General features: G+C 35.8%; 1 protein-coding gene across 46 annotated transcripts in view; it reads left to right on the forward strand.

Annotated features, from left to right (window-relative positions):
* The window catches only part of shot (dystonin-like protein short stop), a 203,854-nt gene that overhangs the window by 146,965 nt on the left and 37,629 nt on the right, over nucleotides 1-19,260 (forward strand). For 29 of the 46 annotated variants that reach the window (XM_081973581.1, XM_081973574.1, XM_081973590.1 and 26 more), the window contains 2 exons: nucleotides 9,991-10,106; nucleotides 10,160-19,025. The exons of 4 other annotated variants lie outside the window; for them this stretch is intronic. In XM_081973581.1, the coding sequence (XP_081829707.1) occupies nucleotides 9,991-10,106; nucleotides 10,160-19,025 (8,982 nt within the window). Of the gene's footprint in view, nucleotides 1-3,152; nucleotides 3,387-9,990; nucleotides 10,107-10,159; nucleotides 19,026-19,260 lie in introns of those variants that run through there. 13 more of the 46 variants (XM_081973608.1, XM_081973610.1, XM_081973611.1 and 10 more) reach the window with 2 other exon arrangements.

Raw genomic sequence — 19,260 nt, forward strand, 5'->3', positions numbered from 1 at the left:
AGCAGTAATAAAGATTGTGTCATTGTTTACTTTCAACTGAATGAACAGCACGTAATACCAGAATTTGCAGTAAGTTTCTGAGAAATTTAGATCATAACAGATTTTAGATGTTGACTTCAGGAGGTTACAATGCAGTGATGTTCAAAGGTGAAAGGCCAGCTTTGGAATGTAAATACTTCCATTTAAAATAGTTGCCAAAAATCTTTTTATAATGGTGTGTAATTGTTATTCGCGTGATCACAATTCGAGTAACACACCAAATTTAAATTACTACGTTTTCATTATAGGTAAAGTAAACCAAAATGCAATGTTTAATTGCCTGCTCTATCAAACTGTAAATACAACTTTTATCGTGTGACTTTCAAAGGCGACCTGAATGTAATCCAACTAGTTTTAACCGCAACTTCAACCAAACGTTCTCGTCTAGTAACAAAAAACAGTCACTTAAATCATAAGTTCATTGTTTACAACACTAGTCCGTTGCAAAAGTCGTATTTACGTCGCAATATGGTAATTTTGGGGCCCACGTTCCCATCCGTAAATGGTAGCACTGAAAGGGTGCTCCCACTGTCTTGGAATATAAATTATTATGGTCTATACGGAAGTTGATTTGCATTTTTCAAAGATGTGACAAGTTGTAGTATTTTTATTTAAGTTGACTGAGAAGTGGGCGTGTGGCACTTTTTCTTAAATTTAATGTAATTTTAATAATTCCTATTATAAATTTAAGTTGCAATGTAATGAAATAGGTTATAGTATATTGTACAACAAGGGTTGAGCACGACGCCGAAAGCCGTATTATTTGCAAAATGATCGTATCAATTGCAATTGTAAAAGTAAAATTGAAAAAGTAAAATTCAGTGTGACTGTGAGAGAAAAAGACCAGATTACCAATAATTTTACTACACCATTTACACAGGTAGTATAAAAAATATCACTTGGATTTTAGAAAATATAAGTTGTATCTCAGAACTTAAAAATTGTATTTCATTATCGTAAATTTGGTTTTAGAAAGCGTGAGTTGTATTTCAGAAAAGGTCTGTTGGATATTAGAATAGTTATTTTAATTTCAGAATTTGTCACGTGTGTTTTGAAAAAAGTTATTTCAATTTCAGAATTTTATTATGTTTCTGTGTTTTTATTAGTCCATTTTTTTAATTTAATATCAGCGAGTTACAAAACGCCAACAAGAATAACTTTGTCAATGAATACAAAATTTACATCCGAACTGGCATATCTTCATTTGCTAAAATTTTTAATAACTTTGTAACAATGACAGCACAATTACCTTTCACTACAAATGTTAGTATGAAGATTTCGGATATACAACTTTAATTTTCCAAATAACAAATAACCGTGTCAAAAATTCAACTGATCTTTTCTGAAATTCAAGAAACTATTCTAAAATAAAATTTGCAATTTCTAAAATCAAAGTTATTATTCTAATATGAATGTTCCATTTCCGAAATACAAGTGATATTACTAAAATCCATCACATGGTTTCTAAAATTCAACTGACGCTTTCTAAATTACATATGTAAATGGTGTAGTAACTTCCAATTTGACTAGTACAATTATGGGTCTAATTGAAATTTGCTTGAAATATGATATGGCTGTCATTAAGTTCATTAAAGTCACTTTCGGTCAATATAAAATCCTGAAAAATAAACTCTGAATAAAAAGCTTATTTTTATTTGTTATTGATTGTTTTAGAGATTTTGGTTTACCAATAATAAAATAAATGAAGTAAAACTATTCTGACAAAGTGATTTTTGTACCAAATGAGTTCCAATCTTATTACTTTTTTATGAACAAAAAGCATTTCCTATAAATGGTTTAAATTATGACAAATAATATGTTTTTGAGATGAGAAAAATGACGCGACTAAAGATATTTTTACAAAGGGACAATTGTTAAAATAATTGTTATAAATCTCAGAAACACGTCTTGTTTCGAAAACTGTATTAAGCTGTAATTCGTGCAAATTTTGACAGTTTTGACCGATATCACGTGGTTTTTGGAGGATAATTTAGCTGGGCGGTCACGTGACCACTGTCATAAATTTCAGAAACGCGTTTTGTATCGAATGCAAGCAAACTTTTCTAAATCCTGAATTTTTGCAACTTCTGAGCAAAGTTTGAGAGTCAGATACAAAAAATTGCTTGTTAAACCCACTTGAAGTAACCAAATGACTGTTTGAAGTAAATTTTTGGATTCCTCATTAAATTTCCTATCCAAAAACATGAAAAACACTATAAAATTTGGTGTAGGTCAGGGAGAAAAGCGGTGTCAAAATGGGACTGACAGAATCACAGTAGGTATTTGTATTTTACCAGTAATTTACTGATAATTTACCGGTCAAATTTTCCTGACAAAGTAAAATATTAACTTTACCGGTAATTTACCCATCACTACTGATACCAATTTATTATTGTCATTTGCTATGCAAGTAGTTCAACGATTCGTGAGTTTGGCAAATTTATTGGCAAAAAAATTGGCAAATTCAATTACTTTTTTTGAGTATTGGCGACCATTCTGGTTACCACTAATCAAAATTATTTGTCTAATATATTGTCATTAAAAATTTGAACTATTAACAAAAATTATACAGCATTTTCTAGGTGAGGAAGTCACAGACAGTAAAATACATTTTTTCACTCGATACAAAGGTGAAGGTTGTCAAAATCAATCCAAAATAAGTGTTATTTTTAAGATGAAAAGTGATTGACAGACTAAAGTGAACAACAATTATTTGCATAAATCAATTTCGCAAACATTTTGGAAAAGGTTAATTTTGTTTTGAGTGTCACCAAACTGATAATCGCTTAAATTTTCGGGTATAAAAATAAACATTTTGTAATCCATTATCTGAAAAGAATCCTCGAGATAAACAATTTGATCGGTACGGTGTGGATCTTCATTTTTGTATTGAAACCGGTAGAACCATTAAATTTTTCACTTATTTGTTTTCTTAGCAACGAAAAAAACAATTACAGCTTCTCGAAAGATAACAACGTGCGCTAATTGTTTAATCTGGTGGGATATGATCAACTCTAAAAATAAATGTCTCTGCATAAGCATTTGGTCGAGTTCGGAGAAACCGTCGGGTCGATCGTGAATGAATTCTTATCGTCCGCAGGTCTCCCGTCAGTTCTACGCGAATCGAGCTGGGAGTGTTTGCGGAATACGCTCTGAAACACCGGCGATATGTTTTTCTCTCACAATTAGTGCTCTAATTAGTGTTTTTTGGTGCTTAGAACGGTTAGGACGCACTACAAAAGTCTTTTAGTTTTTCCTGTGTGTTCTAGTGATTTTTTTTCTACAATTTGGATAACATGAGTAATAAGGAGTACGACTTTCGTTACGAACTCTCTGGCATACCATGGGTGAGACTTCTTAATATTTTTAGTGAAAAATTAAAGAAAAACCTGGATATTTCACATTTTTCAAAACACCAATCCAGATTATGCCGCATAATGATCCCTTTTCGCAACTCGGGCATCCAGCCAAGTTAAACTTTTTTATTTTTGTTTGGTATCCGGTCAATCTGTCATCCAAAAACCATTGATTCCTGTTCATCAAGGACGATAGAGTATTGTTTTGGGTTCTTCGTTAATGATTTAGCAGCTGGCACGGTTTTCCTACGCTAAACTTGCGTGTTATGTGTTGTTATAATACTTCCTCTTATCACTTATTTTTCAAGTGTAAATAAGTAGTGTTTGATAAATAGGTTTGAAGGCTACACCTTTTATCATTATTTCCTTAAATTGACTATTTTCTTGTTGCATTTATATGATTGCAAGTCTAAACATTGCAGTAACTGTCAAAAGTTCTCATTAATGCGTTTCTGACTGTCTTGAAAGTTTCTAGGTACTTCATCTAAAAGAGAGGTGCTTATTAAATTGTTATCAATGAATATAATTTCGTTCTTTTTGGAAAACCTTAAATTTTTCTAAAATTTCTACAGTCCGGTTTTGTAATAATGCTCGTCCTCTATTTCTTAAAATTTTAGTTAATTTTGTAGCAAAATGATACTGTATATTTTAGAAAATTGTACTGATTTATACTGAAATACGAGAGAACAGGTAAAAAGGCAACTGAAAGACTTGCTTTAGGAAGTATCAGGTTTAGGAACTACCAGGAAATTTAGGAATTCAGGTCAATCAGTTTGTATTATTAAAAAAGTTGACATCTGTCAAAATTAGTCACGTGACTTTTAAAATGTGGTTTAAAATTTAAAAATTTGGTAAATTAAATTTAGACTATTTTAGACAGTTGTAAAAGCTGAAATTGCAAGAGACACATCACGTGACTTTGATTATGCCATTTTACAGCTTGCAACACTGGAAAAGCCAACTGGCACCTGTCAAAAACAGTCACATGACATTAAAATGTAATTTAAAGGTTGATCATTTGGTAAATTAAATTTAGACAGTTGTAAAAGCTCAAATTGTAAAATAGACGTTAATAATACAATTTTTGAACTTGCAACACTGTAAAAGCCATTTGACACCTGTCAAAAACAGTCACGTGACCTTAAAAATGTAGTTTAAATCTGAAACAATTGATAAATAATTATAATCATTTATAATGAATATTGTTTAAACTCAATATCATGTAACAAAGATTTTACCATAATAATTGCATGTGCCTATGCTATTCTGTTCAATTTTCAGTCAATTTTATTATATTAAGACACTACATTGTGAAATATACAGACAATGCCTCAAAATACTCTCAAATGCCTTATAAATATCTCAAAATGCCTCATAATACCTTTAATTACCTCGAGTGTGTACACCAAATTACTTCGGCGATCTACCCCTCGATAATGTCTTAGTTTCAAAGCTCTTTTTGGCTTTGTTAAAGAGCTGTAAGCAATTTTCTGGAAAACGGAGAAAGATAATTTAATTTGGGAACCGGAAATAAGTTTTACATAAAATTCTCTAAAACTTTTCCCATTTAACCGACTCTCTAGCTCTTACGGTTACCGAGATCCCAATACATGTAGAACCAATTGGGGATACACTGTATACACACTTACTATTTTTAAATGAAACATTTTATTTACCTACATTGTCCAGGATAAAAGGGACACTATGGAGATCTTGAAAACGGTTAGAGATACGGAGTTTAATATGATGCCGTTTAAAAATTTCAAAAAATTATAAAATTATTAAAAAAAAAACAAAATTTTGAAAATTAGTTTTTGTTTTTTTTTGATAATTTCTTTGATGACAAAACTGAGAATAAATAATTCTTTACCATTACCACTTTTCCTCCTAAACAACGTGGCAATATCATATTTGAGATCCGACGTTTCGGGTTTTGGTTACTATCATCAACTTTTATTTCTCTTATGGCGCCCAATATTCGAGTTTTACATTTTGGAATAGAGCTTTGGTTTCTGATAGTGCGTCGGAATTTTTACTAACGATCATATGTATTAATAATGTTAATTTAGTTCACACATTTTCCGAATTTGGCTTAAAAACAAGAATTTTAGTGATCTACCGAGTCTTCAAATGTCAATTTTGTTGCCTAAATTTACTAGAACAACCTTTCTGTGAAGTGAGACTGTTCCAGAAGGTTTCCGCTCAAAATTTGGTCTTAAATGACTAATTTTGGTAAATTACAAATTTTACAAATGTACTTTTAGCAGTGGAAATTTCTTAGAGTAACCTTCCTGAGAATATTCTCAGTAAGGTTATTCTGATCGATGCTCTAAAGACATTTTAAAATATCCGTTGAAGTTTAATCTCGCATTCTACCACAAGCTGAGCTTTTTAATTTAACGTTTGTAAAATCGGTAAATTACTGAATTCTCTTCTAAAAAGTAAAATTACAAGCGAAAAACTTCTGGAATATTATAAGAACGGTTATTCTAACAAACTTAAGCAACGGTAGACTAACTGAAATAATAAACTGACTAAAATTCTTAAGGTCAAATTTTCAGCGGAAGACTTTAATACAATTCAAAGTAATGCTCCATTAAAAGTAATAAAACTATACTAATCTAGTTTTTCTAATTAATACTTAATTGAAAAAAAGGAATTCAAAGTCACAAATTTACTTCATTTTGGATCAGATTCTGATCATTAAAAAAAGTGCTACTACTACTACAGTGAAAGCTAATAAAATTAACGCAGTTATGGATTGAGTAAAAAATAGTGATTATACATTGAGTAAGCCGGTATTTAATATAACAAATGTTTAAAAATAGTCAACAAAGAAAGTGACAAAATCAGAAATTAACACTGGATGCGTTTCGAAGAATAGCCGGTCAATACTAATTTATTGATAGATTTTATAGGTATAGTGTTAAAATCATGTAAATGAGCAGCATAAAATAACATGCATTAATAGTAAATTAGTAATAATTTTTATATCAACTCAACTACGATTTATCTGCTTATTCCAGTAATTTCAGTTTTGAGTCATTTCTTAAGCACCAGCACTAAAATTCGGATATTAAAATTGGGTCAAACCAAACTGTTCCACACTTATTCATTTTCCGATTTGCTATTCTACTCTGTTTTTGACGTAGGTAAAGTTCAGATCAAGGGCAATTGATAAACGTCAGTGAAATACGTGATCCTACTTTATCTGAATATTTATAACAATTTGTACATATGGAAAGTAAAACGGGATGACGCAACCATGTAGGTAATAAAAATGTTTTGTCACATTTTACCTATTTATCCGGTTTTACTTAAGAATGATCTATAAGTTCTGATTAATTTCTTTATACTGGCAGATAAGTTGAACTAGACCAAGAAGGGCGGACGCCGAGAGTATTGATCAAAACCCTACTGCGACTTTTATAGGGAATAGGTAAACGACCTTCGCAGTCAGACATTGAATTGTTAACTAAAAACTTAAAAAATAACCATGGATTTAATTATTCGCTTGAAAAACGTCTGACTAAATGCCTATAAATATGTAAGTCGCGTCGTTGGCGAGTTCAAGTTGATTCGGTTTTATTTATATGGAAAAATATTTATGTTTGTTAAAGGAGAGAAATTCAAGGTGACAAAACCCGATAAAAAAAATACCACTAAAAGTAGCTGGTTGTGTGCTAACCGTCCCACACGTAACATTCAATTGGAGTTGTGTAAATGTTCCGGCCTACACCGTTATTGACGACTGGTTCTTTGATATTTTAGTAGGTTTCAATTTTTTGATAAGCTGCAATTAATAACTCTATTAGAAGTCGTTTTGTAAGTCAAAGCAAACTTGAGAAATCCGGTATAATAGTTTTGCACAGAGGGAGTCAAGGATAGAAGAAAGTTCATTATCTCATTAGTTTCGAAAGATACAAAAAAATGTTGTTACAGGGTGGTTCATAAAGGCGTGGCAGATAAAATATTAGTTTATTTTTTATTGGAACCCCCTATTTTTTTAAACATTTTTTGATTCTCTATGAAGTTTTAAAACTTTTTTAATACTTTTACTAATATTTAATTTTTTTCAGGAAAATATTAGTTTTTGTTATGATGGAAAATTGTCTGTATCGTCATTGTTTCTAAAATTAAAATACTCATATTTGGTGGGAACGTTCTACATGGAGACAAAAAAGATTTATCCAAATAAACTTGAATTAGAGGCTACAGGGCGTTCAATTTTTTAAAACATCCTTTGACTAATTCAACTTGAAAAATATCGACTTTTTTAAATGGAACACCCTGTGCATTATTCTTTTTTCTGGCTTTTATGAAACACTTTAACTTTTATTAAGTATGGTATATACCTAATATTAATCGAGGGGTAAACCGCTGGGGCATTATGGTGTACAAATTTTAGGAACATATACAGATTGTGGAAAATAAGTTAGTTATTGAGGATTGCACGAAAGAATGCACCAAAAAAGTCATGAAAAATTAGTCAATTTTGACATCCTCTAGGGGCCGAACTGTCTATCCTATCGATTCAAATTGGGAGACTATTAGAAAACTCGGGAGAAAACTCATTGCATTGGCTATCCATTGACGTATAAAACACTACTAAAAATGGTGCAAATAAGCGAGTTATTGAAGATTAAAAAGATCACGAAAAAAGTCATAAAAAAATAGTCAACTTTGACGTTCTCTAGCGGCCAAACCGTCTATCATCAACCCAAGTTGGGAAATTTTTAGAAAGCTCATTATATTGGCTATCCATTGACGTATAAAACTATAGCAAAAAGTCTACGTCAATGGAAAGTTCATTTCATTAGCTATCCATCGACATATAAACGTATATACAAAGCGTTACAAATACGCGTGTTATTTACGGTTTACAGACAGGGTGCCCCAGAAACATTTTTTGATTGGTTAGGGTTAATTTGACCCTGCAAAAAAATAGGAAAACATGGTTACATGAGCTACTAGGTCTACGACGATGTAATGCATAGAAATTTCTTGAAAAACCGATTTTGCAAATGACAATTTTCATAAGGGTCAAATTTGCCTGAAAAGCCACCACTATTCCAATGGGTTTTGCGTTATGTTGGCCATTTAGTGCAAGCGAAAATCAACTTTAATGATTTTAATTCTACAGTTTTGCTACGGCTCTAAATTTGACACTCACTGTGCTAGGTTTGTGTCAAATATCAGGGCCGTACCTGACCGATTTAAAAAAAATCCCTCAAAGAAATTACAGTCAAGAAAAACGTTTAGTTAGCTTTGGAGCCCTCTAGCGGCCAAACAAAGCACCCTATCAACACAAACGGACATACTTTTGGAAAGCCCATTATATTTTCTATCCATTGACATATAAAAGTCTATATAAAGTGTTGCAAATAAACGAGTTGTTTGGCAATAATGACAGTTACAGGGTGGTTGAATGTATCAATTTAAAGAATGAAATTTTCAAATAAGTGACCTAATACAAACTTACCTTAATTTTGAACAGAGAATCAGACAAAAGGTTCTAAAAAAGAACGTTTCTCAAATTAAAACGTTCTTTTTTAGAACTGGTCTATTGAGCTCTTTTTTTGACCATCCTGTATAATATATTTTATTGTTTTTCTTCACCCACTCTTAGAAAAAACCTTGAATAACACGACCAAACACAAAAACCAAGAAAAAAACCTTTCCTGATATGCATAAATTAAAATTATTGTTTTGGAAGCTGAAAATATTAAATTTTACATAGCAGTAAATATCTCAGAAACGGATACAGATAAGTGTATAACATTAATACACGAAATATGTCTAGAATTTGACGTAGAATCCAAAAATGCAATAATGTACAAGGTGTCCCATTTAAACTAAGCAACAGTTGATATCTACTTCCGGTTAAATCGTTGCACGAATATTTTCTTATTTTTACTTTTTTTTAATTAAAATAGGTTTTTTTAGACTCTCCAGTCGTGGTAATTCAGAAAATTACTGGGTATTGTTAGGTTAGGTTAGTTATTGGGAATTATTAGGAATTACTGGGCATTACAAGGAATTAGTGGACATTATTGGCATTTTAGGATTTAGTGTACAGGGTAGACAGATATAGGGTTAAAAAATAATACACCTGAAAGTTTTTAAGAAAAGTACGAATTCTGAGAAGCACCCTATATCTGTCAAACTGTGACAGATATTAACCAACGGTTTTCGTTTTTGCCTATCTCTATTAATACGAGCACTTCCCATTTAAATAGCTATCAGAAAAAAGAATAATACACACGGTGTTCCATTTAAAAAAGTCGAAATTTTTTACGATGAATTAGTCAAAGTATAGGTATTTAGTTTTTATGTTCATAAGAAAGTGCAAGCATATTAATTAATAATTATTGTAAATTATATTGCTTTATCATTTACAAGAATGAAAGCGCCACTGAGTTTGTTTGAAAACATATGTTATTATTGTTATTTAAGTTCAGTATCAGTATCTTTATGATTTGACCCACAACTGATACAAAATCTCGGTGATCGTGTCCGTTATTCTATAATTAAACCGTATTAATTAACGAGCAATTAATCGGCTTACTATTTACTTGAATTTTTGTTTTTGCAGAGGTTGGTCGAACAAATGCAACCGCAACCTTTCCGCACATTCAGGACTGAGTTCCACATGAGTAGTGCCAGCGAGCACACATCCACCTATACTACAACCACACACTACCATAAACAGTAAGCTCCTCTAAATCTGTCATTACTGTTTTTACTGTAACTTTTTTCTTTAGAGTGACGCAGACAACGCGTACCGAAAATGGCACGACAAAAACCGCCAAATTATCGGAAAAACAGAATCGGTACGTGGACGAACCGGATCGAATCGCGAACGGTCGACCGCCCGATAAACATCACACCACGCGCACCCAAATCATTCAAGAGGGCACCCAAAACTGGGGCGGCACCTCGATGCAATTCACCGAAATCAAGTCGCTGAAAAGAGTGCACAAGGTGCACGAGGGAATTGGAACCGAAAACATCACTGATATTGCCGGAATTATCAATCCGTATACTGGCGAACAGATGACAGTGAAAGACGCTATTTTGGAACGGATTTTAGACGTTCGAACCGGAAAAATTATAGCGTCTCCGGATGGTAGTCAGATTAGTATTGAAGAAGCCAAAGTTCGAGGATTGATCGATTCGAAAGTGGCGGATAAGCTCCAAAGTCCTTGCGGAATTAAAGAAGACGGCCGCGAGTTAACTTTATTGGAAGCTATCCAAAAAGACATTTTCGAAGCTGAACAAGGCTTCGTTGATCCTTCGGAGAAAAGGTTGAAGGTAATACATTCCACGACAATTAATCAAGCCATAGATGATGGAAAGGTGGACGTCGCGTCCGGAACGTATACGCTAGAATCGGGCAACACTATTGACATTAAAGAGGCGTATAAACGAGGTTACCTCTTGCAGCATACGGAAGTTAAATTACAAACGGAAGCTCTAGCTTTGAGCGATGTAATAACCCAAGGGCTAGTCGACGACGTAACTGGGTGGATCGTGGATCGTAATAGTGGTAATAAGTATCAAATAGACGCGGCGGTTAAGTGTAATGTAGTAGATGGCGATGTCCGCGAGGTCGTAGATCCTAAACTAGATACTAAAGTTACGGTACTCCAAGCTTTAGACAAAGGTATAATTAATCCCAAACTAGGTAAGTATGTGTTAGGGCACGAGAAGATTCCATTTTTAGAGGCGAAGCGCAGGCAGATGATAGTGAAACCAAAAACACTAAAAGAAATAATTGACGACAACCTAATGGATGATGAAGGAAAGATCTTATCTCCTCTACATAACACAAGACTCACCCTTCTAGAAGCTGCTAATCGAGGTGTCTTGGATATAGACCAGATTAAAAGCATCTTGGATTTCCGAACCAACGAGCTTATCACCTTAAACACTGCTCTGAAGGAGGGAATTATCCTACCTGATGGCAAATTTAGGAATTCTGTAACAGGAGAATTAATGACAATTCAAGACGCTGTTGGCAGGGGCTTTATTATCTCCGTGGTTAAAAAATCGATATTTGACGTAGACGGCTTCCAACCTCCCGACAAATCGGATCACATCAGCTTTAACGCAGCTTTAGCTAAAGGATTCATCAGTAAGAAAAAACAGGGCAGCTTGCTGGTAGATAAAAGAAGCGGCAAACTAATTACGTTTACTGAAGGCGTTGCATCTGGCGAAGTAAAGTCTGAAGTATACGAAATGCTTTCCCGACCTATAGGAATTTTTGAAAATCGAGAAGAGTTGACAGTTTTGGAAGCAGTATTTAAGGGGTACATTGACCCTAAGACTGGAAATTTGAAAGATCCTGAAACTCACAAAGTGATATATTTAAAAGATGCTATAGCTAGCAATTTAATTACACCCGAAGGGGCAGCTACTTTGAACAGCTTACTCAACCTGAATGTATCCACAAAAATCACTAGGACATTAGTTCAAAGATACGTGGCAGTCACTACAAAAGACGTCAAACAAGAAGTGATAACTTACACTGAAGCTTTACGTTTAGGTTTAATAAATAACGAGCAGCAAACCTTTAAAGACCCTATAACCCATCAAGTGTTACCAATCGTCCAGGCAATCAGCGAAGGACGATTAGCTCCGGATGTGCAAAGCTCAGAGAAAGTAATAGCTCCCAAAACACCCACGTCAACAGTCATCACCATAGTAAGCAAAAAAGAAACTCCACTCTTACAACAACAAACTACCACCAATAACTTTATACAAACAGAAAAGGTTACATCAGACAAACGAATCTATGATGTACCTCTTGAAGGATGGTCTTTACAAGATGCCATAGCACAAAAACACTTTGACCCTATATCCGGAATGTTTACCATTCCTGGTACAGACCGTTTAGCTAGTTTTGAAGAATGCGTCAACCTTCAACTGATCAGCCCTCATTCAGTTTCAGTTCTAGACCCAACCACAAAAAGAAAGCTTAGCATTACTAAAGCTTTAGAAAAGAAAATCCTGGACAGTACTGGACATTACAACATCAACGGTAAGAAACTCACCATTTTAGAAGCTATTAATCATGGTTACATAATTTTTGATGACTCTAAACACACTGAAATACAACCGGTGTTAATTCAAGAGGGCGTAATCTATGATCCAGCAAGAGACTTGGTCATTTTTTCAGAGAGCAACCAAACCACTAATTTAGCTACTGCTGTGCTCGAAGGTAAAATCCCTGATGACGTAGTGAAAGTGACCGATCCTCAAACAGGCAAGACTTTAAATCTAAAAGAAGCAGTGCGTAAAAATGTCGTACACCCCGACAGTGGCGAATACATAGACAAAACTGGTGAAAAACTTTCATTGAAAGTTGCTGCCAAACTTGGCATAGTAACTGTAGTAGGAGCACCTATTGTTGCAGTAAAAACAATTAAAACGTTGTTTGTGACAAACCCTAAAACTGGAGAGAAAGTTCCTGGAGAGATTGCTCTTAAAGAAGGCTTGATAGATTTGGCTACGTACGAAAGGTTGCTATCTAGAATGCCTTTAGAAGAATCTGCCTCTGAAACCAAGCAGGCGAAAATTAAAGTGTTAGATACTGCAACCATTAGTTTGCAGGAAGAAGACGGTCCTTCAGAAGGTGCCAAAACCAGAGCTCGAATTACCATAGAGCCGACTTATCAAGTAAAAATCGGCAGAGCCCAGTCACTAAGCCCAGATAGAGAAGCTAAGAAAGTAGTTTTGCAAAAACTAAGACGGAAAATTGTTCGTCCTGAAGAGGCGGCTAAAACAGGGCTAATAGAGTCAGACGCTGCTACTTTACTGGCTGATAAAAACAACTTTATTGACGAAGAAGGTGAAAAACTCACCTTACAGGAAGCTTTAGAGTCAAACAGAGTTGATGGGGAGAAAGGTGTGATTGTAGATCCTCAAAGAGGCGACCACCTGACCATTAACGAAGCTATTTCACGCGGTATTCTTGACCCTGATGGAAGTAATGAAATTTTAGTACCTTTGAACCGCAGTCTGTCCATTCCAGAAGTGATAAAGCAAGGTCTCTTGGATTCAGCAACTCAAAAAGTAGTTCACCCAGAGACTGGTGCCCACTTGAGTATTAGCGAAGCTATAGTCTGTGATATTGTAGATCCTTTAAGTACCTTAGTTGAAAAGTCTGGCGATAAAGTTACTTTAGGCAAAGCTCTTGAAACCGGAGTCGTAGACGACGAGAAGTCTGTAGTAGAAACCAATGAAGGCCTTAAAAACTTGGAAGAAGCTGTAAAGAAAAACGTTTTTGATGCGAGCACACCTTCAGGACCATTAGCTTTACCGCCTGCAGGAATGACCTTACCAGTAGCCATCAAGCGAGGCCTTGTCGACATAAACACCAAAGAAATTGTACATCCTATTACCAAGGAAGCTATCCCTATTAGCGAAGCCATAAAAGATAACTTCATAATGTCATTGCCTTTCCCAGCATCTACAGAAGCAGTAAAAGTAGAAGACGCTTTGGAGTCAAGCCTTATAGACACTGACGCTGGCACATTTAAAAACCCTAAAACCGGAGAACTTTACCCTATATCCGAAGCAGTGGAACAAGGCATGCTAGTGGTTAAAGAACCCACTAATGGAGTAGTTTTTAGCTCCGCCCCCGTAACCACCGTAACTGAAACTGTCAACACCATTCATACGGTTACAACAAAAACTTTAGAAGTTTTAAGTGGTTATTCATTGCTTAGTAGTAGCGAAGTGCAAAACATCGAAACGGGACAGATAATTTCAATTGAGGAAGCCAGAAAGCAAGGAATTGTCAAAGAGGGTAAAGAAAAGAAAACCAGAACTGTGATTAAAGACATCCATATGTCTTTCTCTGATGCGCTCAATAAAGGTCTTGTCGATATGAATGCTGGCACGTTTAAAGATCCTAAGTCTGGTGAACTAATTTCAATTCAGCAAGCGTTGCAGGAAGGAAAAATTTCCGCTACACCTCAAGTTGCTACCGACTCAATTACTTCTACTTCCGTTAGCAGCACAACCACTACTAAATCCACTGAACTAAATATTTCAGAGGCCTTTGAAACTATTTACGATGAGAAATCACAGAAGTTTATTGATGTAACCGGTGATAATAACGAAATAACATTCCAGGAAGCTTTGGAGAAAGAAATAATTGACCCTAATTCTATTATCTATGACGTGGCAGCGCAAAAGCCAATTACAGTCGAACAGGCGGTGGAGAAAGGTCTTATAGACAGTCAAACTGGACAGATCAAAGATACAACCACAGGGAAGTCTGTCAACTTTAAGGAAGCTACCAAAAAAGGTTTAATTGCAGTTTTAGGAGGATTGGCTCTTCCTGTTATAGCGCCGGTGGCCGCCGGAGTAATGGCAGTCAACGCAGTAAAAGAATACGCAGACAAAAAGAAACAGGAAAAGATTGAAAAAGAACAGACATCTCAACAAATAAAAGTGGAGAAAGTCAAGGTGGAAACACCTCAAATCAAAACATCACTAGTCCACACTATTATGAAGGAAGAAACAATATCTAGTCCAGATATAGTGCAAATTCTACCTATCGGGGATGCAATATCACAAGGCAAAATTGACCCGATACTTTGCCGCATTGTATACGATAACAAAGATCTTCCCTACACAGTGCAAGAGGGGTTAGATCAAAACAAACTAAACCCCTTAGACGAAGTGCAAGTAATATCAAATCAGCAAGTTATACTAGTCGAAGTGTATAAATTAGCTGTCATTACTGTCTCCAAACACATGACAGCTCAGAAGTTAGCTGAGTTAGGCTACTACGATCTGAATAAAAGAACGTTTATCGACCCTCAAAGTGGAGCTCACATCACATTTGAAGAACTCGTCTACGTCTTGGGCGTAATAGATCCCGACACAGTTCTCGTAAAAGACCTCACGAAGAAACCTCCTACTTACGTCACTTTGCACGAAGCACTAAAACGACCGTTACTAGACAGGCAAACTGGTTATATGGTAGATCCTAAAACTGGAAAACGCGTCCCATTCTTTGAAGCGGTGAAATTGCGTTGGATCATCCATGTGGACGACAAACCAAAAGAGAAATTCAAACCTATTACTTTACTGGAAATTGCACAAACTGACAAATTTGATCCGGTGGCTGTCGAAGTTATTACAGACAATGAAAGACTACCACTTATCAAAGCCTTGACTAGCAATGTTGTAGATCCTAAATCAGTGACAATAAAAGATCCTAAAAACATGCAGTTGGTGCCATACTACGAAGCAGTGGATCGACAGATTGTAGATCCGCAAAGAGGGCTAATAGTAAACACAGCTAATCAAAAAACTATGGACTTTTCAGAAGGATTTTTGAAAGGTTTTGTGGCTTCCATACCGCGTCCCATATCTTTGCAGGCGGTAATCCACAAAGGATTGTATGACACCAAAAGTTTGAAGATCAGAGATCCACTAACTAAACAACTGCTACTTATTGAAGAAGCAGTAGAGAGGCATATTGTCGATGACAAAATCAGCGAAATTAAGGACACCAAAGAAGACACGTTTATAGAGCTGGAAGAAGCTTTGACTAAAAAAGTGGTACAGGAAGGGCAATTAATGGACACTAAATCAGGACAGTTAGTTCCTCTCAACCAAGCTTTAGATCAGCAGTATATACGAACTAAACCAGTTGTGTTTACTCTCTTGCAAGTCATACTAGCCAACTATTACTCTCCTCAAACTGGACTAATTTTGAATCCAATCACTGGTGAAGAAATGACGTTAGCAAAAGCAATAGAATGCAAACTCGTTGACCCAGTTACAACAAGAATTAAAGACGACAGAAGACGGGGTATTGTGGAAATCCACGAGGCTATCCAACTACGACTTATCGATGCTGAAAAAGGTGTACTTACAAACCCTCCCCTCACTTTAGACCAAGCATATTTGAAAGGTTACATTCTCAGCACAGTCTTACCGTGGTCCTTGCAAGAAACTTTGGCTCAGAACGTTTACGATTCCAGTTCTGGCTTAATTATTTTCAACGAAAACACCTTAAATATTAGCCAGGCAATTGAGGCTGGCATAGTAAATCCCAATGTTTTGACAGTGAAAGACCCCAACTCTGGAGATATTATAACCTTAAACGAAGCTATTCAGGCCAAACTAATAGACCCAGTTAAAGGTCAGGCTTATGACCCAGTCACTGACACTGAAATGAATTTTGTTGAAGCACAGGAAAGAGGACTGATTGTTCCTTACAAGACACAAATTACCTTACCTGAAGCGGTGTTCAAAGGTTTCTACGATCCTGCTACTGGCAAATTTATCAATCCTAAAAACAAAGAAAGGCTCAAGGCTTCAAGTGCGATTAATAGAGGTTACGTGGATACATCTAGTACTCTAGTGACTATAGATGAAGAAATTGTTACTTTTGATCAGGCTGTCACTGATGGTTTAATCGATACCAATGAAGGTATTCTCAAAGGATATGAAGAGGAAGTAGACTTTAATGAAGCGTTTGAAAGAGGGTTGTTAGTGGAGGTTAGACCGCCAATTCCTTTAAGTGAAGCTATAGCTAAAGGTATTTATGACGAAGAGTCTCAATTGTTCCTAGACCCACAAACTGGTCATTATTTAACGTTGATCGAAGCTATAGAAATCAGTTTGATTGATGCTGAGTCTGTTAGTGTCAAAGACACTAAAGTAGGAATTTGGAGAAAGATTCCTTTAATCGATGCTATTCATAACAACTACGTGGACGGAAATACTGGTAAAGTACGTGACTTCTCTAAGGGGGAAAGTTTCGAAGTGTCGTTGCAAAAAGCATTTGACTTGGGGATTTTAGTGGATAATAAGGCAGCTGTGTCCTTGCAGAGAGCAATCCATCAGGGATTGTACGATGAAGTTACTGGAAAAATTTTAGTTCCTTCTACTGATCGAAAGGTGACTTTACATGAAGCCATTAGGAACTTCAGTATAAATCCATTGTTGCCCTGTTACTTTGATCGAAAAGTTGGCAAGTTGTACAGTCTTAGTGAAGCTTGCCGCTTGGGAATTGTAGACAAACGCTCTGGAACATTTAAAGATCCTTCTACAGATGAGGTTATGAAGTTATCGGAAGCTTTGAACAGAGGATTGATAATCGATATTGAGAGTGCTAACTTTGGTTTGGCTGAAGCGTTAGACTTTGGTTTATACATTCCGGAAGAAGGTTTGTTCATCCACCCCACCAATGGCAGAAAGTACAACTTGCCGGAGGCTGTAGAAAACGAGTTGATTAATCCTGTGACTTCTTTGGTCAAAAACAGCAAATTGAATAAGTATGTTCCACTGAATGTTGCTATAGAAACTAAGCTAGTGGACGATCAGTTGAGCAAATATGTCTTCCCACACGCGAAGACTATTGATTTATTGGAAGCACGTCAAAAGGGTTTGATAGTTACAGCGAGAACTCCTTTAAGTCTCGAGGAAGCTTTGCACAACTCTTTATACAGACCAGAGAGTGGAAAATTGGTTGATCCAGTGAATAATGAGTTCTATGACTTGAAGCAGGCTTTGGCAATTAAATATATTGAACCTCAGACCACCGGGTTTAAAGATGTGGTGCAAGGTAGCACCAAGAGCCTACAAGCCGCTATACAGAATAGTAACATCGACGTGGAAAAAGGACGTGTGTTGGATCCAAAATCTAAGAAAACGTACAACTTTGAAGAAGCATTTAGTAAAGGCTTGCTAGTTACTTTGACTAAGCCTCTAGATGAAGTATTTGTGCAAGAAAGTGTACCAGATAGTGCTAGCTCGAAACCGGTGCGCGAGTGTAGTTTAGAGAACGCGTTGAAGTTAGAGTTAATCAATCCTGACATTGCCGTGATTAAAGATTTACAAACTGGTAGGTTTAAAACGGTCGCGGATGCGCTTAAGGATAATCAACTAAAATTGACCGAAACTTTAGTGTTTGATATACAAAGTCGTGTTAAAAGTTTTGTGGTGACTTACGGAGAAAGCTTTCAAATTTACTTGAAGGAGCCTATCGGGTTTAGACAAGCTATTGATCTAGGTTATTTAGACTTAAAAACCGGTAAATTTACCTCCCCTGAATTAAAAGACACTGAACTATCTTTAAAAGAGTCGCTCGCCCTTGGGTTTATCGATCCAGACAGTGTGTTGATCAAAGACACCAACAGAAAAAAACTTATAAAACTTCCCGAAGGCTTCAGGAAGGGCCTCATAGACGCCGACAAAGGCAACGTCGTAGACTCTTCCACCTCAAAGCTGTACAGTTTAGCAGCCGCCCTCGATTCTGGCCTCGTAATAACTCCCAGCGTGGGTTTCACTCTAATAGAAACCATTACCTACGCCATATACAATCCTGTAACGGGTTGTTTCAATGATCCCTTCGTCGTCACTAACATTATAGACCGAAGAAAGTTGACTTTGGCCGAGGCCATTGAAAGCAACTTGGTAGACCCAAGTACTACTGTTGTGAAAGACCTAGAGGGCGGCAGCATTATACCATTGATACAAGGCATTGAAAGACAAGTAGTGGACGCGCAGGCTGGCAAAGTACGCGATAACGTTGAAAACATTGAGTACGATTTCGCTAAGGCTCTCGAAAAGGGTTTGATTCTTCCAGCCGAACAGCGGGTGAGTAGTTGCTGGTTTGGTGGCGATGCAACTTTAAAGCTTTCAATCATCCCGTGGATTTATTTTCTGCATGCCTACTGGGTCATTCATGTTCACGTTTTTTCAAGAAACAACAAAGTCAGTTCAGAAATCGATAATATTTGATACTAAAACTACTGACATAACTTAATTTGTTCCAGCTTGTTGAAGACCCTACCGGGAGCTTATCATTTTTTATTTATGTTGCCACCCTTGC

Source organism: Ips typographus, linkage group LG2 (genome assembly GCF_016097725.1).
Source record: "Ips typographus isolate SLU linkage group LG2, UJ_Ityp_2.0, whole genome shotgun sequence".
Taxonomy (NCBI): domain Eukaryota; kingdom Metazoa; phylum Arthropoda; class Insecta; order Coleoptera; family Curculionidae; genus Ips; species Ips typographus.